Source organism: Silene latifolia, chromosome X (genome assembly GCF_048544455.1).
Source record: "Silene latifolia isolate original U9 population chromosome X, ASM4854445v1, whole genome shotgun sequence".
Taxonomy (NCBI): domain Eukaryota; kingdom Viridiplantae; phylum Streptophyta; class Magnoliopsida; order Caryophyllales; family Caryophyllaceae; genus Silene; species Silene latifolia.
In genome coordinates, this window is record NC_133537.1 from 36,845,148 (window position 1) to 36,863,623 (window position 18,476).

The window sequence follows — 18,476 nt, forward strand, 5'->3', positions numbered from 1 at the left end:
GCTTGTTGTTGCTTTCTTGTGAACGACTCTTGCCTTCACTTCACTAACAAGCCCGTGTGTGTCGATCGAGACTAGAATTCCGACACCCACAACCCGAGACCGATTACGAATGCACTAGTGTTTGACAAACACTAGTACTTGACGCTCTCGCTTGCATTCTTGTCGAGTGTTTAGACAAGGGTGCGCGTCACGCCCCGACTCAAAAGTTTCGGACCGTGACACTTGGGCATCTTTTCAACAACATCTCACCCGAGTTGTGCAAGATTAAGTTAATTTTATTCTTATCCATACTCCTTTAAAATCCTAAAGGAGAACTACTGTAGCCAGCACAGTAAAATTTAACAATTTTTTCGATTTTGCCCCTGTGTCTCAACATGGTACATCTGTCCTTTTCCCGTTCTTTTCCTTTCCTTTTCCTTGTTTCCGTATTTCTTTTTCTCACTGCCACTTCTCTCTCTTTCCTTCTCTCTTTCGCAGTCATTAACATGGCCGCCACCTATGGGATTCATCGCCATTTCTCCTCCGTCATTTTCGCCAATCTGTTTTGCCTCTCAAAACAATCAAATCCTTGTTTCTCTTTTCGCAGTACTCATTTCCCATTTCAACTTTACTCTTGTTAATAAAACTTTACTCTGGCTAACGGCTACCCTGTTGTGTGTCTTCCTATTTTTCCATTTGCATGTTGGGATGCAAATATATTCCAATTAAAAATTTTGGGTTATTTTGGGTGCGTTACTGTAGGCGGATGATTGTGTCATTGCTAAAGATGAGAAAACATGCAATTTCAGAGCTTCTTCGTTGATTCATACTAAGAAATAGTGTCGATTGATCACTTATATAGATAACTTTCGGATTTACATGGACTGTTGGTCTCTTTCAATTTTGGGATTTAGTGTCTGCTATAGTCCTGTTGCTTTGTACACTATTTTTAATTTGTTAACCATAATTCATTCACTTGATCATGAATGTTTATTTGGTTTGTTTCTTTTAATTGTGTTTTCAGTGTTGCTGGGTGATATGTGTGGGACTCCAATGTTGGACATTAAGTGTTTTGTTTATCCCACCTGCAGCCAAGAACTTGCATAAGCAGCAATAAAAAGATTAGCTCATCTGATGGAAATAATAAACTTCAAGGGGGATCAAAGATCCGTCAGCCAGATGCTTCTCTCCTCGGTCTTTTATGCCAAAAATAAAGGTAAACACTCTCTCCTTACTGATCATTTGATTAACTCTGATTAAAGTAACTCTCATAAACAATAAAAAGTGAACAAATGCCAGGCTACTGCTGTTTTAGTCGAGTTAGATGCTGGCAGTAGTGCAATGCATCACACTTCTTTCAATATTAGCCGAACTACCTTCACTTGCCAAGGATTGAATTTAATATGATACATACGAGTTAGATGTCTTTGTTTACACATTCTTTGCATCTCTGCAACAAGCTTTTCCGCCTAAAGGTATCGACAAGGATCATTAATCTCATCTAATCCCAACTAACAAAGAACATTTGCAGACAATAATAGAGCACTAATACAATCTCAATTAAATCAAATAGACATCCAACCTTTTCTTCCTCAAGGCTAACAATCTCCTACTTTTCGACTTCATACTTCTTTCTAAAGTCATCAATAGCCTATTCGAAAGAAAGAAATGTCAAGTCTAAGGACATAAATGCTTTAGCAAATATCATACATAGTGTAGACTATAGTATAATAAATAACCTGATTGTTCCTATGAGAGATCTCCTTCAAATGCCTTGAAAGCTTTGATTGTTTACCGTCTAGCATAATATGACACAGCTTCTTAGCCTCTTTTAGCTTGCACTCTAAAGCGACCAACTTTACTTGAATCTTTAGGGACACTTCCAATGATGTTTAAGCATTCCAAGGTTCATAGTTACACTAAAAAGTATTCTTAATAAAACTATTATAGAACCTCTTTTTTTTTCTCATCTTCCAATCGCTTCTCTTTTTCCATGGCTTCCAATATTAGTTGTTGTTTTTTCTTCTATGGCTGCATCGAGCTTGCTGACTTGCGTCTCTAGAGTTTCTACTTGTTGATTGAGCTTCAAAACGCCCATCTGAAATCCGTCAACTTCAGCAACAACACATTTTGCAGGTTTAAATAAAGCTGTTTAGAAAGTGACTAATGATTCTAGTAGTTAGAGCAGAAAACGATATTCAGATTAAGAAGCTTTTAAACCTTCTCTTGTGATGCTACTTTTATATCTCGGAAAGATTATCAACTTGCACTTCCAATCGAGCAACCATTTTTTCTGCTTCAGTAGCAACCCAAATCTTAACTACGTAAAACAAACGGAGTAACACATTTGCTCATTTCAGATTCTCAGTCCGTTACATGTTCATACATTGAGGATACAACAAAGGGAGTAACAAATTTGCTCATTTCAGACTTGAGAAAAGGGCAAACAATTGAGAGACCTGGCAGGGAAGTAACGCCCATTTTTAGTTCTTCACCCTAGCTTCTTTGCAGCGACTCCAATGTCACTCAGTCGGCAGTAAGAAGGCAACATTTTTCTGAGGTCATCCCATAGGTAAAGAAACATGCAGATGTCATTTTTAATGTTTTGATAAATTAGGCGAGACTAAAAACAGGACAAATGGGAGTCCTAAGCCTTGAAAATCCGATCTAAAATCTCCAACTCTTGTATGTTTCCTATGCAGTAAATGATACTATCCAGCTCACCCAACCGCAAAACTCATAGCAAAACAAGAATTTAAGTAAGTAAAGGAAAACTCAACTTAGTAAACAAGAAAAAAAACACAAATGAGAATTGTTGTCAATCATCGCGACTATCACAAATCACAGACATAAAACGCGGCACCTCAGACCATTCAATCCAAGACATTCGTAACTTGAACTATACTACCTCCGTTTCTTTAGAATTGTCCCACTTCTTAGGAATACAGATTAGGCAGAAATGATATTTTTTTGGATACAAGTCGACATTTTAGTGGCAATGAAAACTCACAGTAATGAAGCCATCTCTTAATGCCAAATAGTCAGCTTTAATAACAGATTTGAAGAATTGTCGGAGAAAACATCCCTCTCAAGCATTGAAAGTCACAACTAACTAAGTAATCAATTATAATTATCTTAACAATTTTAAATATATGACGTCAAAATCTCGGGTATTACACATAGTTGTCATAAAAAGCACTTTAAGGAATCAAAATCAACAAAATTTCCAGAAACAGCATATCACTCCATATAACCCAACTTTGCAGCATGTTTAGATTTAGTCCATATGTCACACCCAAACCAGCAATGGCTGGACAGAAATGTTTGTTCAAAGGTTAATCCAAATCAGACATGGGTAAAAAGTAAGACAACTCAGAATTAGCCTAACATGTAAACCTTACATACCTGGATCAATCAATCCAACAGGAATGGAGACTAATAGTAACAAAGAGAACGCAAATGTAACTGGTGACAGTAAGTCCAATCTAAAGCAAAGCCACTCCATTGTAGAACGTCAGCTTTGAATAAGCAGTTATAAGATCTACACTTGTTTCCCGAAATCTAGATCCTTGATTAAAACTTCTAATAATAATTGTAACTCCAGCTATAGTCTCAGCGAAGTGTTGTATCACTGGAGCTTTACTCACTCCAGCCAATCGGCAAAGTTCTCGAGATGGTATATAATATTCTTTGGCTTTTTGCGAGAAAGAAATGAGAGCGCAAATTGGTGAATACTCGTTGACAATGATTCCTCAGATAGAGTGATGGGTGATACAAAAATTCAACCTGATAAAAAAATTATGTGCCAAACATACACATGCACAAACCCAAGCTTAAAAAACACACCACCAGAACCCACTAAAAAGCCTAAGCCAAACTCAAAAGGTTCACCTGAAAGAAACTTATTCAATATCCGAGCACCGAATTACCCGAGAAGTAATTATTGCGGTGTCAAGTTAGAAACTTTTTTAGGAACTCGGGATTATCATGAGATAATGGACAAGGAACATCGACAGTGTGCTGGCATCGGCTTCAAATCCGATTATAACCATTATATCACGATAACGCATTGCATCTCTTGCAGCAATGACACCAGAAGCATTGCATCCCATTCTAACCATTATATCATGATAACTTTTGTAGATGAATATATTAGGAGCAACTCTATTAGACTTCATCTCTTGCAACAATGACACCTCCTCATCAAGTTGTGCATTTTTACACAGCTCGTCTAATAAGACACCATAAGACCAAACATCTGGTTCTATTCCACAGATCTGCATGTTGTTGAATAGCTGATGTGCCATTTGCAGCCTATTTGACTTGCATAGCCCATCTATATATGAAAGTGTTATAGCACACGACATCAGGGGACATCCCTTGCTGATGCAAATCGAAGCAACTGGATGTCCGTCTCGGTCTTATATGACCGATCAATATAAATATCAACATTCTACAGAATCAACAACGAAAAGTTGATAACAAAGGGCTTTAGGCAACTTAAACGGGCTCAGATACTAACAATATAGTAACTTAACACACATCCAGAAGCATTGCGCCAAAGCTTTAATGAACTACAGTAAGACCATTTTTAATTAGGATTAATTAATGAGATTAATCCATACTAAGGGTGCCCTTCCTATATTACTCCAAACTATGTATTAACTTACTATAATCCTAACTATCCCACGCCCCTTCCTTGATTAGGATTATAGTAAGTTAATACATAGTTTGGAGTAATATAGGAAGGGCACCCTTAGTATGGATTAATCTCATTAATTAATCCTAATTAAAAATGGTCTTACTGTAGTTCATTAAAGCTTTGGCGCAATGCTTCTGGATGTGTGTTAAGTTACTATATTGTTAGTATCTGAGCCCGTTTAAGTTGCCTAAAGCCCTTTGTTATCAACTTTTCGTTGTTGATTCTGTAGAATGTTGATAGTTATATTGATCGGTCATATAGGACCGAGACGGACATCCAGTTGCTTCGATTTGCATCAGCAAGGGATGTCCCCTGATGTCGTGTGCTATAACACTTTCATATATAGATGGGCTATGCAAGTCAAATAGGCTGCAAATGGCACATCAGCTATTCAACAACATGCAGATCTGTGGAATAGAACCAGATGTTTGGTCTTATGGTGTCTTATTAGACGAGCTGTGTAAAAATGCACAACTTGATGAGGAGGTGTCATTGTTGCAAGAGATGAAGTCTAATAGAGTTGCTCCTAATATATTCATCTACAAAAGTTATCATGATATAATGGTTAGAATGGGATGCAATGCTTCTGGTGTCATTGCTGCAAGAGATGCAATGCGTTATCGTGATATAATGGTTATAATCGGATTTGAAGCCGATGCCAGCACACTGTCGATGTTCCTTGTCCATTATCTCATGATAATCCCGAGTTCCTAAAAAAGTTTCTAACTTGACACCGCAATAATTACTTCTCGGGTAATTCGGTGCTCGGATATTGAATAAGTTTCTTTCAGGTGAACCTTTTGAGTTTGGCTTAGGCTTTTTAGTGGGTTCTGGTGGTGTGTTTTTTAAGCTTGGGTTTGTGCATGTGTATGTTTGGCACATAATTTTTTTATCAGGTTGAATTTTTGTATCACCCATCACTCTATCTGAGGAATCATTGTCAACGAGTATTCACCAATTTGCGCCTCATTTCTTTTCTCAAAGAAGCCAAAGAATATTATATACCATCTGCACGAGAACTTTGCCGATTGGCTGGAGTGAGTAAAGATCCAGTGATACAACACTTCGCTGAGACTATAGCTGGAGTTACAATTATTATTAGAAGTTTTAATCAAGGATCTAGATTTCGGGAAACAAGTGTAGATCTTATAACTGCTTATTCAAGGCTGACGTTCTACAATGGAGTGGCTTTGCTTTAGATTGGACTTATCGTCACCCACATTTCATTTGTTTCTTTGTTACTATTAGTCTCCATTCTGTTGGATTGATTGATCCGTATGTAAGGTTTACATGTTAGGCTAATTCTGAGTTGTCTTACTTTTTACCCATGTCTGATTTGGATTAACCTTTGAACAAACATTTCTGTCCAGCCATTGCTGGTTTGGATGTGACATATGGACTAAATCTAAACATGCTGCAAAGTTGGGTTATATGGAGTGATATGCTGTTTCTGGAAATTTTGTTGATTTTGATTCCTTAAAGTGCTTTTTATGACAACTATGTGTAATACCCGAGATTTTGACGTCATATATTTAAAATTGTTAAGATAATTATAATTGATTACTTAGTTAGTTGTGACTTTCAATGCTTGAGAGGGATGTTTTCTCCGACAATTCTTCAAATCTGTTATTAAAGCTGACTATTTGGCATTAAGAGATGGCTTCATTACTGTGAGTTTTCATTGCCACTAAAATGTCGACTTGTATCCAAAAAAATATCATTTCTGCCTAATCTGTATTCCTAAGAAGTGGGACAATTCTAAAGAAACGGAGGTAGTATAGTTCAAGTTACGAATGTCTTGGATTGAATGGTCTGAGGTGCCGCGTTTTATGTCTGTGATTTGTGATAGTCGCGATGATTGACCACAATTCTCATTTGTGTTTTTTTTCTTGTTTACTAAGTTGAGTTTTCCTTTACTTACTTAAATTCTTGTTTTGTTATGAGTTTTGCGGTTGGGTGAGCTGGATAGTATCATTTACTGCATAGGAAACATGCAAGAGTTGGAGATTTTAGATCGGATTTTCAAGGCTTAGGACACCCATTTGTCCTGTTTTTAGTCTCGCCTATTTTACCAAAAGATTAAAAATGACATCTGCATGTTTCTTTACCTATGGGATGACCTCAGAAAAATGTTGCCTTCTTACTGCCGACTGAGTGACATTGGAGTCGCTGCAAAGAAGCTAGGGTGAAGAACTAAAAATGGGCGTTACTTCCCGCTGTGTCTCTCAATTGTTTGCCCTTTTCTCAAGTCTGAAACGAGCAAATTTGTTACTCCCTTTGTTGTATCCTCAATGTATGAACATGTAACGGACTGAGAATCTGAAATGAGCAAATGTGTTACTCCGTTTGTTTTACGTAGCTAAGATTTGGGTTGCTACTGAAGCAGAAAAAATGGTTGCTCGATTGGAAGTGCAAGTTGATAATCTTTCCGAGATATAAAAGTAGCGTCACAAGAGAAGGTTTAAAAGCTTCTTAACCTGAATATCGTTTTCTGCTCTAACTACTAGAATCATTAGTCACTTTCTAAACAGCTTTATTTAAACCTGCAAAATGTGTTGTTCTTTGAAGTTGACGGATTTCAGATGGGCGTTTTGAAGCTCAATCAACAAGTAGAAACTCTAGAGACGCAAGTCAGCAAGCTCGATGCAGCCATAGAAGAAAAAACAACAACTAATATTGGAAGCCATGGAAAAAGAGAAGCGATTGGAAGATGAGAAAAAAAGAGGTTCTATAATAGTTTTATTAAGAATACTTTTTAGTGTAACTATGAACCTTGGAATGCTTAAACATCATTGGAAGTGTCCCTAAAGATTCAAGTAAAGTTGGTCGCTTTAGAGTGCAAGCTAAAAGAGGCTAAGAAGCTGTGTCATATTATGCTAGACGGTAAACAATCAAAGCTTTCAAGGCATTTGAAGGAGATCTCTCATAGGAACAATCAGGTTATTTATTATACTATAGTCTACACTATGTATGATATTTGCTAAAGCATTTATGTCCTTAGACTTGACATTTCTTTCTTTCGAATAGGCTATTGATGACTTTAGAAAGAAGTATGAGGTCGAAAAGTAGGAGATTGTTAGCCTTGAGGAAGAAAAGGTTGGATGTCTATTTGATTTAATTGAGATTGTATTAGTGCTCTATTATTGTCTGCAAATGTTCTTTGTTAGTTGGGATTAGATGAGATTAATGATCCTTGTCGATACCTTTAGGCGGAAAAGCTTGTTGCAGAGATGCAAAGAATGTGTGAACAAAGACATCTAACTCATATGTATCATATTAAATTCAATCCTTGGCAAGTGAAGGTAGTTCGGCTAATATTGAAAGAAGTGTGATGCATTGCACTACTGCCAGCATCTAACTCGACTAAAACAGCAGTAGCCTGGCATTTGTTCACTTTTTATTGTTTATGAGAGTTACTTTAATCAGAGTTAATCAAATGATCAGTAAGGAGAGAGTGTTTACCTTTATTTTTGGCATAAAAGACCGAGGAGAGAAACAACTGGCTGACGGATCTTTGATCCCCCTTGAAGTTTATTATTTCCATCAGATGAGCTGATCTTTTTATTGCTGCTTATGCAAGTTCTTGGCTGCAGGTGGGATAAACAAAACACTTAATGTCGGGGAAGACATTGTCGAGTTTAATCACACTTGCTTAATAGTTTGTTCATGATATGGTCGTTTTTACAAGCTTGATATTCACAAATGAATTGTAGAAATGTCATTGGTTTACAAGCACGATATTAAGACATGTTACAACCATAAAATGAGTTCTCAAACAAAGGAGAATTAAAATCCTAATATTACAAGGATTTATCATCTTTGATGAATGTAAATGTCCCTGGTGGTCTGAGATGACAAGGACCCTTGGCAACGAGGCACAAAGTGCCAGGCCAAAGCGCACGCCTCACTGACATCTGAAGTAGGCTTTAATAAATACTTTGATGCTCACTTTACTACTTTCACCAGGAAAGTTGAGACAATTGAGAATTGTGTGTGCCTACATGAAGAAGATCATGGAATTTTATGGAAACATCAAGACTGGAGAAACTGGCTTAGGAGAAGTTCAGAGGTCTAGAAGGTTCACAGTGTCATTTGTTTGTACATTTGTTTGCACAGTGGCAAATTGTGAGTATGGATTCTACTGGCACTTTTACTAGGCAAGTAGCTGTCTTGGGATCAGAATTACAAGCGATGCGTGATTGCAACCCCTTATCTGCTCTGCATTGAATTGTAAGAAACATTACTACACTTCTTTATATGAAAGGATCGTTTCACAATCACTAAAACCCTTTGGTATCGACTTTTCGTTATTAGATTGTTTTAATAGGGCATGTAAGGATAGTATGGCTTGACCTATACTTTTAAGTCCTGATTTTATTTGTGGAAACGATGGAGGTTCATGTTAGCCGATCTCATTTTCTTTCGGGTATAAAACTTTGTTTTTGACTTTTCAATTTTTTATTATTAGATTGTTTTAATAGGGGATGTAGGGATAGTGTGACTTGTTTTCAACCTGTACTTTCAAGTCATGGTATTAGTTGAGGAAACAATGGATGGTTCGTGTTAGCCGACCTCATTTTATTTCGGGACTAGAATATCGTGTGTCGACTTTTCTTTATTTGTTGTTTAAAAAGGGCATGTTAGGACTGAGAGTAGCATGTCTTTCCAAATTATATATACGGTTTCTTAATCTTGAATTGTAGACACTGGACGTTCTACTTCAAGTCCTCATTGTATCTCCAAAAGAGAAGAATCTTCGTAGTAAGGTATGCAACATTTCACTTGTATAGAGTGACACTTTTTCCCCATCAAAAGCAACACTTTCTAGGTGTAGATTATTGTTAAGTTAAAAGGAGTGTAAATGTGTTATATGATTGAAAAGAGTGTAAATGTGTTATACGTAATGTCATTTATCTGCATTCACACAATCAAATATGGCAGTCATTTGGTGAATAGCTCAGCAACAAGGGACAAGGGAACAACTCGAGATAGAAGAAGGTGAAATCTGAATTCATTATTTGAGGCTACTGTCTTTACTTCTAAACTCCATACAATTTTGTGTGAACTGCAGAAACTTATAACTAAGACTTGAATATATAGGACTAAAGTAACTGAGTAACAATCTATTATTCTATGGTTAAGTTAGGCAATTACTCAATTGGCAAAATTTTGCAAATTAAGTGGAGTTTGTATTGTACTCCTTACGATTTGGTTATTTAGCTGTCTTGGTAATGTGGTTTAGGTTCAGTTGCTAATTAGACTTCGAATTTCCCAAACTTTACAGCTTTACTCTTCTAATATGTTTATTGGTGTGTTATGTGTCTTTTGTAGAATCGCCTAATATTTGATAAGAGTATAAACTAAGAAAATATGAGAAACCTTACTGAAGAAAGGGTTCAATGAAGATGGCATTCACAGTCATTTCTACATGCGTTAAACCACGGAGCAGTGCCAACGATCACTTGCTCTTGGCAGGTCAGTCCTCAGTTGAAATGTTGAAATGTTCAGTGAGCGAGCGAGCGAAGCCTTCTCTCACTAGAAGGCAAACAACAGGACTGGCACGACTTACAATATTTTATGGCCATGTAACTATACAACTCCTTTGATTGGTTAAGACAGAGGAAAGTTCCCGATCTCTTCGTGGTGTTCAACTTCAAGACTTGACGGAATGGTAAACACTCTTTATATATTATATTAAATTCCAATCTTTGTAATTCATTGTATTGTTTATGATTGTTTTATTTGCTGTACTAAAATTCGAGACAAGGACATATTAGTCTTTTATGAATCAGACCATATTGTTAGGGCAATGAGCCTATGATCATCTAAACGAACATTTTTTTGAACAAGGCTGCTCCACTTATCTTCTTGTAAGCTTTGTTTATCTAAGGGAGGGACAATTTCTGTTTGGTTTTGTTTAGATTGAGTGGGAGGGACAAATTGTATATGCCTGATTCTGTGTAGATTGAGAGGGAGCCAGGGAGAGAGGCGGAGGAGAGAGAGAGAGAGAGAGAGAGAGAGAGAGAGAGAGAGAGAGAGAGAGAGAGAGAGAGAGCATTTGGGCTTGGTTTTGTTCAGATTTGAGAGAGTGAGGGAGGGAAAGGGAGACGGGGAGAGGTTAAGAGGATGAATGGATACGGTTGTTCCTTTGCATGTGTGGTGTATCCTTAATAATTATGGCTTATATAAGACGAGCTGCACATCTATCGCATCAACACAAAATGTGTAGCTGCTACCTATTAGGTCCTATATTTTTGCACAATGTAAGGCTCCTTGTCTAATACACACTATCCCCACCCCACCTCCTTATTTTCATTTCCTTAGAAGAAGAAATAACGGTCATCTTTGTCTCAACATTTGCCTTTTTCGTCACTTCAAAAACTACCCATTTGCAGATCCGCACAGCTACGTCGCCCACAGTTTACATGGCCATCTCGCTTGCGCTAAGTTTCTAGCATGGTGAAGAAATTCGTTTAACCGCCATTGGAGAAGAGATAGGGTATGAAGGGAAATTTTAGACAAGACATGGGGACAAGTTTTTAATTCATACGATACTGAAGAACCAGCTATCTCTCAAGCTTCTGAATTAAGGTAAGCTCCAAAGCTGTTGTGTTTTATAAATTATTAGGGAATAGGTGAAGCCTTTGAGCAAGAAATGTGAAATAGAATAATGAGTTTTCTCTATCCCGATTATTGTCCACAATGCGTGAACAGTGTACAAAATCGAAAGAGAAATAGAAAGATGGAACAAGAGGAAATGGGAGGGATAGAGATAAAATGATGAGGCTGCTCCTTCTGCAACTGGTTAAGCGGACCTTGACTTTCTTAATGCAAATGCACATGCTACACTACGTAGCATTACATGGGTGATGGTGAAGCTACATTCGATAGACTCCCCTGGGTCGACCCAGCTAACAACATTTCAGAAGTGGTGGGACAAAAATGATGGGGCTATATGTCGAGTTGTACGTTTTTTGGACTACTACAGCTCCTAAGTATGGATGTTATGCAGTTATGCTAAACATGCATATCCACTACTTGTGTCAGAATACCAAAGCCCAAAAAATTGTCGTAAAGTAAGTGAATATGTGATCTCTGCTCATGTTTCGGTTGGTAATAGAGATTATAATGTATCCTCCGGAATGCGTGGACAGTATCAATTTTGTTTCCAATACTATACGGATGCTTCAGCATTCCATTCATTTTGTCGAGACAACTCATTTTGTAAAGCATTCCAGTGCTATGCCAAGTACGGCTACGTAGTGTATTATTCAACTTAAATCAGTTTACTTGGAAGATTTAACAATGATCATATTTACTTATGTACCACTACTATTACAAAATACCATTTAATCAAATTGGGGCACCGCGCCCGATAGGGCGCGGGGCAACAACTAGTTTATATAAATAACTAAAGTGAAATGTGTAAATGTTTTGATAATTGATGATGATTGCTAATAAACAAACTACATTCGAGGGGATATATATCTTTATTATCGACAAAATGTTCCTATACAGACCGAGCCATTTTCCGAGCTGAGTCAAACTTTAATTCTATGTTCTCGGTAATCTCTAAGCCTAGTTCCAGATTCAGCTCAGGCTCAATCACACCTCTAAGGTACTTCGTGTCATTGTCGCGATGATCATCAGAATTAGTATAAAACTGAGGTATACTAGATTAAGAAGGGCAGGTCAATGTTCCCAAAGTCTTGGGGAGCTTTTCGTTGCTTGGGATACTTGGGCAGATGAGAAGCAATGTTAATGGCAGTGTCCATGTATGATGCAAACATTTTTCTTAAGCATTTGTGTTTGAAATAGGTGGCATCGTCGTCTTTAACATTCTTCGTATTGTGTTTTGCGTCAATGGTTTCCTTGAAAGTCTTCTCATTGAAGGTCCAGTTGCCACTTTTCCAGTTAAGGTCATAGAACGGAAGAAACTGATGTCCGTTTAATGCCACGAACTTCACTGCATCTAAAACGAACTCAAACTCTTCTTTTGACATGTAAAATGGAAAGCTAATCCTTGTCCATGCAGGCTTCACTCCTTCATAGCCCTGTTAATAGATCGATAATGCGTTTAAACATAGTTTCATTAGTTGAAAGGGCTAATCAGTAATCAGTCGGTCATTTGGGTCAAATCAGTTTTGGTATATCAAGATATGATGCACTTTGGTTGATTCTGATTGAGTCGGGTCATGTCATTTTGGTCGTGTTTTCTATGTCTTTTTGCTCATCTATTAGACAAATTTGTCATTTCAGGCTTCAATTTAGTCATTTTTGGTCATTTCTAGCAGTAAACTTTGGTTGAGTATTCTAGTTCATATTTATATTTATGCTGTCATTTGTCCATACTGTTGTCTTGTCGTAAAATGTACACCAAGTTGAGAAATTACCTGTTGAATTGGTGATCTGAAAGCAAGAGAGTTAGAAGTGTCAAGCTTGAGCAAGTAGTGACCATAGGGTCCAGCACAAGAACACCCTCCTCTAGCTTGAATCCCGAACAAGTCATTAAGCAGTTTGGCTACAAATCGACCATGCAGAGGTTTCTGGTTTGTGATAGGATATACAAGAAAGGATAAAATAGCAAGACGGTCCACGGATATAACAGGCCCAAGGATATCTATTTTGTTGTTGTTGTTGCCTAGGGTTTTTAGTGCAGTTGTCATATAATTAGACTTTTGATTCTTGATTGTGTTGTAACCAATATATTCTTTAATCCAGAATGCTAATGCTGCTCTAACTGTCTGAATTATTTGTGGAGTTCCGGCATTTTCCCTTTCTTCAATGTTTTCCAAGTATACTGTGTCCTGTTCCACAAAAGCGCTTCTTGTGATCCAACATTTGCGACTGTTTAATGCAAGTTTGAAATAATATACTGTATATGAAAGATGAAGTACCTCTTCAGTGAAATTAACATAGGCAACAGTTCCACCTCCACAAGTAGAGGGAGGATAATTGTTGAGTTGATAAAGCTTCTTGTTCATAAGGAGAACCCCAGGGGTTCCTGGTCCTCCAATAAATTTGTGTGGACTAATGAACAATGCATCGTATCCATCTAATTCTCCCGATTTCATGTCGATCTCGACATATGGTCCACTGTATGTAACATTAGTACTCCTTTGGATCAGCAGGTTTCTAAACAATCTTAATAATTCTAAGCAGAGGATTTGGAAACAGTAAGACTCTACTTTAACAATCAAATTAGAGACAGACTCCCTCACCTTGATGCGAAATCAAAGCAAGCAAAAGCTCCATGTTGATGAAGCAACCTTGAAAGAGCTCGAGTATCCGTGACAATACCTGTAACATTGCTACAAGCTGAAAAGGAGCCTAACATGGGGCGGTTGCTACTTTCATAATTTTCGAGTTGTGTCTTAAGTGCTTCCATATCTATGGAGCTCTCATCGTCTGTTAAGCCAATCTCGACGACATCAGCTAGGCTCTGTCGCCAAGAGAGGATGTTCGAGTGGTGCTCGTAAGGCCCCACGAAAACAACCCATTTTTCTTCGTCCTGTAGGAGTTTAGACACCCTGTCTCTAAGAGTAGGTGTTATTGCAATTCCCATGACTTCTTGAAGCTTTTTAATTGCACCCGTGGTTCCGGAACCACAAAATAAAATTGCATCCTCTTGATTATTTCCTCCTAAACATGTTTTGATGTATTGGCTTGCTTCTTTCATCATCTTTGTACTATGTTGTCCTACATAGCTATCTCCCGTATGAGTATTTCCTATATTATTATTAGCATAATCAACATTGTTGACCATAATTCAGTCGAATGCCATGAAAAAAGTACAGTAGAATAGAGCTGAATTGATAAGTGTAACAACTAACCTATTTGTAACAACTAACTCAATTACTAACCCAACCTGAAATAACCCGACCTACATAAACTTTCTAGTCTTTAATAAGTGTAACAACTAACCTATTTGTAAGGTCTACTGATTGTCAAATAATTATGTTTAGTACAACTGTACAAAGAAGGAAAATGAAAAATGCTCCGTACCATAGAAAGGAAGAAAAGCAGAGAGAATGTAATCTTCAACGAAGCGTAGAGAGCGGGCGGTGGCAGTGGTATCGGCATATGTTATTCTCCGTCTTCCATAAGGCGACTTAAACTCGGCATCGCCACCAATTGTCTCTGATCTCAACCAGCTTAGTTTCATTTCAGGGGACAACGACTCCTCCATCTTAGGCACTTTCATTGCTGTTCTTCTAATTAGTTTCTACTATTATACGATAAACCAAGTATACGTGAGGATACAATGCAAGTAACCTTAATGTGGACTATAACTTTATAAGGTCGTTAATGATTAATGTAAAAGTCTACGTTCATATATATATATATATATATATATATATATATATATATATATATATATATATATATACTTGTTGAAAACCCAAACGACAGGCATGAGGAGGCGCACGACGATATCCAGCACAAAGAATTTGTGTTCAATTAATGCTTGTTTAAATAAAATATATAAATTCTTATTTCAAACAGTATTAAGTTAAGACTTACCCACATTCGTTTTTAAATAATGTTAAAATAAAAGAGGAAAATTTGCTAAATAATAATAAAAAAAAATATCTGTGTTCTATGGTCGAAATGGTCGAGCTTTGTTTTGCGTTGGCCGTGTTTTTTAATTTGGTTTGACCAACTAGTAGCATTATTATATATGAGGCTCACGATACTCGAAGTCAGCACATAACACAGTCGTGTCCGGTTGGCCGCATTTAGTTTAAAATTGTAGTCCCTTCATACCAGATCAATGGTTAACATTTATCTAATGCGGTCGTATCATATCAATGGTAACATTCCTTATTTAGCCCACAACATTACCAAGTTATCCTTATACGCATTTGATATTTACACTAAATGTCATTACATACTCACCTAACTACCCACAATTAAACCCACAATTACATACCCCACCTATTTTTTTCCTCTTTACCCCTGCTTTACCCTTCTTTCTTAAAAACCCCATTTTTTTTACCAGGTTACCATTGGTTTGGTTTGGAAGGAGTATGAATGTACTCCCTCCGTTCCGGTCAATTATTGTCCTTTGGTTTTGGCATAAAGATTAAGGGAAGAAGAGGAAGTCAATTACTAAATGACAAGTGGAACAATTTGGGTTCGAATGATCAGATTGCTCATCAAGTTCATTCTTAAAATAGAAAAGATAACAATTGACTAAGATACCCAAAAATGAAAAAGGACAACAAATGAGCGAGATAAACAGAGAGAGTATATGTTAATTGTTATTTGTTAACCCAAAAACCTACTCCATATTCCCCACTTATAGTTTAGGTTTGTCTTTGGATTGACTTTCTATATAATTATGCCTATATGTTAGATAAGGAAATTTGTCATCTACTCTTGATAAAAATGGAATATAAGCCATTTTTATGAAATATTATTATGTAATATTATATGGATGTTCATATGTTAGGATATTCTAGAGTTATTGTATTAAGAAAATTCTACCCTATTGTATGTGTATATATATTGATGGGGCATATTCTGCACCCGCTGACCGAGTCAACATATTGAGCAAGGTCAAAGATATCCACAGCAAGTCAACGACTTAGACAGCCTAACCGACGCAGCCTGTCGGCCTGTCTCTTGGGTCCCGGCTGGGACAACTAGCCAGCCGGGGCACATATCCGCGTACTCATATCCAAGACTCCTCGGCATGGAGTCAACAGGGCCCGCCGGCCTGCCATAGGTACCTCGGCCGAGGGTAGATCAGTCTTTCCACCTGCTAGCCACTTGGCCACTTGGCCACTACGTGACAAAAGGTGAAAGTCTATAAATACTCCTCAACCCTCATTGAGGAAAGGATCCACAATTTAACCTAAAACTCACTATTCATCTGGTATAATCTCCCTTATCTCTCTACAATATACTTTATCAAGTAACATACAACTTAATCCCTTTAAGTTCACTGACTTGAGCGTCGGAGTGAGTACGCTCGGTGCAAAGCCGAGCCCTCAGTTTGTTCATCGTTTCAGGAGAGGCCGAGAGGAAGAGTCAAGGCAAGGAAAGACATTCATTCACCAAGCTTGCGTGGTAAACAACACTGCTCTGGAATTACACCCGGAACAATTGGCGCCGTCTGTGGGGAAGAGATACTAGAAGCTAGTCACATTCATTCCCAAACAAAAAAAAACACAAAAAAAAACCCACCCAACAAGCTAAGAAGATGTCGAAACAACCAGAGATGGTGCTTGTGGAAAATGAATTCTACCAAGATGACACATTCCACAACTCTGAAATCGGGCAGTCTCCCACCGGCCGTATCACTGATACGACGAACGGGATGCCAAAGGAACAAGATACACCGCTGCCCGCCGACCAAGTCACTATCATGGGACATGTGGTTGATGCAGCTAAACTAAAGCTACTCCTGGACCTAATGGGTAGCACGCCGACTCACACTGTCACAATGACAAGAGCGGCGGCACCCCCACAGGAGATCGGGGTCCAAAAAGTGACTCAGAAACTTGAACGAAGCATTGGAGGAAGCCGACCTGTCAAGACGCCGGGGAGCCCAGAGTGCTAGTGGTGGACACGAGTCCTTCCCGCACTCGCGGGAGGGGCGCGTCGTCGCAAAGACCGACGAGGGCTCCGCCCCGCAGGAGTGAAAGAAGTCCGACTCACCAGAGTCGGAGAAGAAGTCCGACTCACCAGAGTCGGAGAAGAAGTCCGACTCACCAGAGTCGGAGAAGAAGCCTTTCCCGCCACGGGGAGAGGAGCCGGACTAGGGATGCGAGGAGCCGATCGCCGCGCGTCATTCGACACGTGGTCAGACAGCCCCTCAGCGCCTATGTCCTAGAGGTCCCGGTGCCGACTAAACTAAAGTTGCCGCCCATATCATACAAAGGAGAAAGCGACCCAACCGACCACGCCGAGGCTTTCGAGTCTTACATGTCGGTATGGGAGCAGCCCGATGAGGTTTGGTGCCGAGTCTTCCCAACGACTCTGCATGGGATGGCACAAAGTTGGTACAAGGGGCTACCCGATGGGTCGGTATCTTTGTTATGCCGACCTAAGGGACACATTTTTGGCCCGATATTCTTGCAATAAGAGGAGGGCCATCGAGACATCGGATCTCGACTATCGAGACGGGAGGGGGGCGAGTCTCTCCGAAGTTATGTAAAGAGGTTCGATGCCAAGGTTCAAAGAGATTCGTGAGTCGAGCAATGAGTGGCGCCTTCGCACCGATGAAAGGCCTCCCAAGAGGGGACTTGAAGAACGAGCTCATCAAGTGCGGGGCTCGAACCTAGACTCCCGGAAGATGGCCGACCAAGCCATAAAGGTGGAGGACTATCATAAAACTCGGGTAGGCCCGGCGAGGCCGGGCACTCGAGAGCAAGAGCCGCCGGGAGGACAACCCGGATGAAAGACGCCGTGACAATAATAGGTCACGGTCGGACAAGTCCGCCAGAAATGAAACTCGGCGGGCGCGGGGAGTTCGGGACCGTATTACCAAAAGCGGTACAATGGTCACACCCCCCTGGTCGTATCTGCTGCCGAGGTCTTTGCCCGAGCAAAACGAGGGTCGAAGTGGGAAAGGCCTCCCAAGGCGAGAGGGGACGGTGACACGAGCGATCGTGAGTACCACGGCCACACCGGTCACTTAATCGACAACCGCCGGCATCGAAGAATGCCATTGAGGAGCGATCCGGAAGGGGAGCCTCAAGCAAATATGTTCGGAGGCAAAAGACTAATACCGGCGGCTCAAATAAAAAATCCGTCTTTGAACGGATAGGAGTAATCCATGTTGTCA

General features: G+C 39.1%; 1 protein-coding gene and 1 long non-coding RNA gene across 3 annotated transcripts; one reads left to right on the plus strand and one right to left on the minus strand.

The window, feature by feature from the left end:
• The first annotated feature begins 416 nt into the window (after nucleotides 1-416).
• Nucleotides 417-11,994, plus strand: LOC141621339 (uncharacterized). The gene is made up of 12 exons (XR_012532241.1): nucleotides 417-1,066; nucleotides 1,279-1,454; nucleotides 4,687-5,472; nucleotides 5,666-5,956; nucleotides 7,065-7,406; nucleotides 7,492-7,620; nucleotides 7,709-7,777; nucleotides 8,648-8,911; nucleotides 9,623-9,679; nucleotides 10,013-10,352; nucleotides 11,077-11,272; nucleotides 11,396-11,994. It is a non-coding gene; the product is annotated as an uncharacterized LOC141621339 (long non-coding RNA).
• A 129-nt stretch (nucleotides 11,995-12,123) lies between these two features.
• LOC141621340 (uncharacterized) lies at nucleotides 12,124-14,974 on the minus strand. 2 transcript variants are annotated; one of them, XM_074437921.1, is made up of 5 exons: nucleotides 14,687-14,974; nucleotides 13,903-14,380; nucleotides 13,579-13,777; nucleotides 13,075-13,488; nucleotides 12,124-12,735 (listed from the first exon to the last, which is right to left on the minus strand). In XM_074437921.1, exons 1-5 carry the CDS (start codon nucleotides 14,883-14,885, stop codon nucleotides 12,355-12,357), a joined length of 1,671 nt encoding a protein of 556 aa, XP_074294022.1. In that variant the 5' UTR covers nucleotides 14,886-14,974; the 3' UTR covers nucleotides 12,124-12,354. The 2 variants fall into 2 exon arrangements, with proteins under 2 accessions (XP_074294022.1, XP_074294021.1); XM_074437920.1 differs by having other exon boundaries at nucleotides 13,903-14,410.
• Between the last annotated feature and the right edge of the window lie 3,502 nt (nucleotides 14,975-18,476).

What these genes read in the sequence shown, in the direction of transcription:
- LOC141621340 (XM_074437920.1), bottom strand. Translation starts at nt 14,885, where the DNA reads ATGAAAGTGCCTAAGATGGAGGAGTCGTTGTCCCCTGAAATGAAACTA. An exon ending in ATGTTAATTTCACTGAAGAG is followed by an intron (nt 13,489 to 13,578) that starts GTACTTCATCTT and finishes TTTGTGGAACAG; the next exon opens with GACACAGTATACTTGGAAAA. An exon ending in TCAGATCACCAATTCAACAG is followed by an intron (nt 12,736 to 13,074) that starts GTAATTTCTCAA and finishes ATCTATTAACAG; the next exon opens with GGCTATGAAGGAGTGAAGCC.